At 41.7% G+C, this 5,714-nt stretch overlaps 1 protein-coding gene across 1 annotated transcript; it reads right to left on the minus strand.

The window, feature by feature from the left end:
- Positions 1–2,181: 2,181 nt before the first annotated feature.
- SF3B5 (splicing factor 3b subunit 5) lies at positions 2,182–2,933 on the minus strand. The gene has a single exon (XM_002912626.4). It carries the CDS (start codon positions 2,792–2,794, stop codon positions 2,534–2,536), a length of 261 nt encoding a protein of 86 aa, XP_002912672.2. The 5' UTR covers positions 2,795–2,933; the 3' UTR covers positions 2,182–2,533.
- Positions 2,934–5,714: the final 2,781 nt, after the last annotated feature.

The following is a 5,714-nucleotide window of genomic DNA, read 5'->3' on the forward strand; positions in this document are numbered from 1 at the left end:
ATTTGCCATTTTTAGCTTCTTTAGCATTTGTACAGATGATACAAAAGCAACAGAGTCAACCAGGACTTAGCATGAGTCAAGGTAGTGGCACCAAGCTGCTAAACAGTCTTCGTATTTTCCACTGGCATGCACTCTCAATAAAAACAAACATAACTAAAAAGTCAACTCAGTTTCACTTTAAAATGTCCTTTATGCAGTAAAAAGTAGTAATTTTATGAAATCTTAGCCCTCGAGGGCTCATGTTTTTAAATATGTGACAAAATTGGTAGTATGCATAAAGCATTTCTGCTGCTGCCAAAGTACGATGGATTTAAGGGAAAGCACTTATTATTTGAGTTGCAAACTGAAGTGTGTGTGTGTGTGTGTGTGTGTGTGTTTTTTCCTGAAGGAACACCATCTTTACTTGAATGATAGGCAAACTATAGTTACTCAGAATTGGGTAATTGGCAGACATTTTCTTGAAAATGAGACAAGTAGGTCTGTCACTTTGAGGAAAACAAAACAGTATTTGCTACCAGTGATCAAATTGAAGCTATCAAGCAAAACCTAAAATTGTGGAAAACCTATACCATCACTGTGATTTTTTCAGCTTCCCAATACTGTAAGACTTCCCTGATGAAATCAGTGGTGGTATTAGTGTGATTTTTTGATGTGTATTATGAGATGTGTCAACATTGAAAGGCCTCTATTAGTCAGTGGGCCAATACTTTCCAAATGAGGGACGCATGATGTTACAAAATCATGTCTGGGTAAAGGATCCTTTCAAAGTTCAAGATAGATGAATGGATTCTAATGTAACAGAATGAGAAGTTCACTGATCTGAGTCCATGTTATAACTAAGTTTTAAGAAATTACCACTTTGGAATTTTGCCAGAGAATTAAAGATTATCCACAATTATTTGAAAAGGCTATTAGAATATTCCTCCCTTACCACATATTTTTGTGAAGTGGACTTTTCAAACTTCAGCCAAAACTTCGTATCACAATAGTTCAAATGCAGAAGCAGATAGGAGAGTCCATCTGTTTTCTATTAAACCTGACATTGAAGACATCTGAAAAAGTGTTAAAAAAAAATTCTTCTCACTAAACTGCTTTTGGAAAAATGGTTATTTTTCATAAAGCATTTTTGCTAACATATACTGGTTTTGTTATTACCTTTACACAAAGTACTAAATACTTTAAAATTGTGTTTTAATTTCTAATTCGGTGACTATCAACATCTATAACCCTCGTAACAGACTCTGTGGGGTCTTCAAGAATTTTTAAGAATGTAATGAAGTCCCAAGGCCAAAATGTTTGAGAATTACTGATCTAAAATATGTCAGATCACATCACTTAATAAAACCATTTGTCCCAATGGCTCCCTATTTCCCTCAGGATAAAAGTCACAAGTCCTTGCACTGGCCTACCAGGCTCTACTCTTATCTGTTCCTCCTCCATTACCTATCCCTCTACTCTTCCCCTTACACACTCCCCCAGCCACATTTGCTTCTTTGATGTTCCTCCAATAAGCCAAACACAATTTCAGTATTAGCACCATTGCACTGGCAGTTCCTTCTGCCTGGAAAACAATTCCCCCAGTTTTCCCCAAGGGTATTTTCCTTCCCTTCCTTAAAGTCTTTGCTCAAGTGTGACCATCTCAATAGTCTAACATAAGCGTCTTGTTTAAAACTGCAAACGTACTGCTGCTTCCATCCTGCACACCACCTTCTAATACTTGTTTATTCCTACAATTTGTGCAGCCTCCCCCGCCTCCAAGTATAACATAAGCTCCAAAAGCATGGCAAAATACCCGCCACATAGAACTCAACAAATATTTGTTGAATGTTGAATGAATCAAAGAACTCGTTTGACGGCCTGTCATTTTTCAGGGATACGTCCAGAGTCCCAAGAAAGAGGATGCAACTTACACACAGAGGAGTGGGCAATGCTAGCAAAGATTTTTTGAATGGAAGAAAATGAAGGAGGAATACAGTGATCACAAACCTCAATACTGAAGGCGTTATGGGCCTGAAAAAAGGTGTTGGGAGAGTGTGCAAGGTGAATTTTAAGTGTCTGGCAATGAACGCTGGCTTTGTGCTTAACTCCCCCACCTCCCGCCTCTTCCTTCTCCTATGAAACCAAAGTCCCCAGATCCTTCCCTGGACCCCTCCACGCGAACACAAGTAGTCCACACGAAAAGACTGAAAAATTTCTAAACTTTATGGAAAAAGCAACGACGACAATCAACTAGCCAAAAAAGAGCCTCCAAATCCCGTCTCGTTCCAGTGCCTTCTCCCCTCTCTTGGTTTTAGGATCTCTCCACCGTCTCAGTTCTCAGGTGGTACTGATGGTCTCCCAACGCTGTGTTCCGAAGGGTCCACAGGAAGGCAGGTCAGGCCGGACGCCCCCAGGTAAGCACTTCTGTACAAGGAAGGGACGAGAAACAGAAGCAATGGAGAATCGGTGCACTTGGGGCAGGAACACTCGGGAATGACGGCAAACGGGAGGAACTCAGGCGAGGCTCCTGCACAACAGTGACAAGACGGAGGTCTCAGTTCTCCTCCGGCTTGTCGGCTGGCGGTCCGCAAGGCTGCAGCATCTTCTCCATCAAGTTGAAGCGAACTCGGGCTTTGCTTTCATTCTCCGCAATCGCGAAGTAGTTGAGAAGGTCGAAGTGGCCCATGTAGGAGCAGTAGGAGTCGCGGTGCTGGTTAACCAGCCACTCCCACTTGGTGGTGTCGGCGTGGCCCGTGCCGATGTACTTGGACTGCAGGTGCTCCAGCTGGCTGTGGATGGTGTAGCGGTCAGTCATCTCGTCGCTTTCCCTTTGCTCCCAGGTCAGAGGCCACCGAGGAGAAGCAGCTGCTCTAGATTTTCACGCGGGAGAGAGGCCACAGCACGGAACCTCCGTGCGGCTCGGTCGCAGGCGAATGGCGTCACAGTTACGAACCTGCGTGTACTCGCCGTCCTAGGGCTCAGAGGCGGAAGCGGAAGTGTATTCTGTCACGCAATTGGAGTTGCCTAGGCGACGCTACAAGTCGGCCGCCCTCCATAGAGAGCCCCTCCCCCTTCGTAGAGCGTTGCATTATGGTTTACTTAGTGGCCCTTTTTTTTAAACTGGGAGCTTTGCATGCCGGGACCTGTGGTCTCCGAGGGTTTGTGCACGGCCGCTTCTGGGACCCGTTGTCGCGGTTTAAGAGCCCTCCGGCGACCTAGTGGAGCATGGTGTCGGGGAGGCGGGGAGCATCCTGGGGAGGTTGAGAGCTGAGAAGAAATGGGAAGCTCACGTAGGACAGCGCCACAGGCAACCGTGAAAATGAACTCGGTATAATTCTGATTTCGGAGCTTATGTGAAAGCCTGGTAGTCCCTTCACAGGCAGGGTGGATCACTCTGAAAATCAGTAGACGCAAGTTCTGGTCCCGACTATGTGTTTTGTAAGTCGTGTAGAGTGAACGTTATTTCAACGCTCGCAGAGCCGCCGTTTCCTGCTTGGTGACCAAAGTCCTATACCAGTTCTGACATGTTCCGGCTTCCACACCAAGCCCCTCCTTCCTCTCCAGCTTAATTTGATATCCTCCCTCCAACTCCTCGCCCCACCCTACACACCCCCAGCCTGTATTTCTCAACATTCCGTGCAGCCCGCTTCTCCAGTTCTTTGTACTAGATGTTCTCCGCGCTTGGAATGATTTTGTCCCTTGGCAAAGAGCTTCTCTCTTTAAGTCAGCTCAAAAGCATCTCCTTAAAATCGGCTTTGGCCACACCAGACAGATGTAAATTCTCTTTCTTTTTTCTTCTTGTACATCTCTTCATTATTATCACTTTCTACCCTACTTTCTGGTTTAAGGACTTCCTCATGTGAATTCAAACTACTTGAGAAAAGTAATTTATACTTTTTTGGTGCTATTTTTTTTATCATATGCTTCTTTTATGATATCTTTTTATGATGTGCTCATGGACCAGTAGAGTTTGTATTCTCAAAAAACATTTGATGAATGGATGAACAACTGTCTGGCAGCCAAATGGAACTCTTTACTGGGAGAAAGATAACTTTAAAATAGTTTTATGCTGTTAACAAATTTGCAGTTATGTACAGATGAATAAGTCTAGAGATCTAATGTACAGCATGATGACTAAAGTTAATATTGTATTGAATATTAGAATTTGCCGAGAGTAGATTTCAGGTGCGCTGACCACACACACACACAAAGGTAACTGTGAGGAGATCGATATGTTAATTAGCTTGACTGCAGTAATTATGTATGTATATCAAATCATGTTGCACACCAAACAATTTTTATTTTTTAAAAAAGGATTTAAAGGAAAGAAAATGAAAAAAAAATTCCTTATGGGATCAAATGCCTGTACCAAAAAAGAAAAAAAAAAAGTCTTATTCTTTGGTTTAAAACTATATTATAACAAACATTTCATCCCTAAAATGTAGAGACTATTATAAGACATACCTATGGATTCACCGTCCAGATATATCAAAGCTTGCCATTTTGCCATTGTTATTTCCAACTTTGTTATGTTTGTTTTGGTTTTGGTTTTCAAAGAAATAAAACTATACAAACAAAGTTGAAGTTCTCTGTGTTCCCCTCCCTAATCTATTTACTTTAGAAACCAGCTTGAATTTAGAGTTAATCATTCTGGAGTCTGGTTGGGTTTGGTTTTGTTTTTGTTTTTGATTACTGAAAGTTTATGTATCCAAGGGGTTATTGTTATGCATGTTTTGAAGCTTTACATAAATGACACCCTGTGGGTATTTTCCCTCATCAGAATCCATGGTGATATGTGCAGCTTTAGTTCATTATTCCTGTTGTGTAGTATACTGTTAAATTAATATATCATAATATGTCCATTATCTCAATAATGGACATTTAATTTCACATCTTTTCTATAAGAAACAATGCTGCAATAAGTATTCTTGCACATATATTCTTTTTTTTTTTTAAGATTTTATTTATTTATTTGACAGAGATAGAGACAGCCAGCGAGAGAGGAAATACAAGCAGGGGGAGTGGGAGAGGAAGAAGCAGGATCATAGGAGAGGAGCCTGATGTGGGGCTCGATCCCATAACGCCAGGATCACGCCCTGAGCCAAAGGCAGACGCTTACCCGCTGTGCCACCCAGGCGCCCCTGCACATATATTCTTATACACATGAAAGAGTTTCTTTAGGGCATATATATAAGTAAAAATTTGTTGAGACATAGGGATGAGTATCTTCAAGCTTTGCTCGTTTTTGCCAAATGGCTCTCCAAACTGGTTATACCAATTGGCTTTCCCAGCAAGAGAATAATTCTTATTGATCCACATCCTTACCAAAATTTGGTGTCCTCAGACATTAAAATTTTTTTTTCAAATTCAAGGGTGGAATAGAATTTCACTGTGTCTTTAATTTGTCATCCCTGCTTACTAGGGAGACTGGGCATGTTTTTTATATTTATTTATTTATTTTAAAAGATTTTATTTAGTTATTTGACAGAGAGAGAGTGTGGGGGGCAGGCAAAGGGAAAGCAGACCCTCCACTGAGCAGGGAACCTGACATGGGGCTTGATCCAGGACTCTGGGATCATGACCTGAGCTGAAGGCAGACACTTGACCCACTGAGCCACCCAGGTGCCTCTGGGCATTTTTTTTATGAGTTTATTGGCCCATTATATTTCTTTTTTTTTATTATTATATTATGTTAATCACCATACAGTACATCCCCGGATTCCGATGTAAAGTTT

This window comes from Ailuropoda melanoleuca, chromosome 10 (assembly GCF_002007445.2).
Source record: "Ailuropoda melanoleuca isolate Jingjing chromosome 10, ASM200744v2, whole genome shotgun sequence".
In the NCBI taxonomy this organism is placed as follows: Eukaryota; Metazoa; Chordata; class Mammalia; order Carnivora; family Ursidae; genus Ailuropoda; species Ailuropoda melanoleuca.

Coding starts and splice junctions, on each gene's coding strand:
- SF3B5 (XM_002912626.4), bottom strand. CDS start 2,794: ATGACTGACCGCTACACCATCCACAGCCAGCTGGAGCACCTGCAGTCC.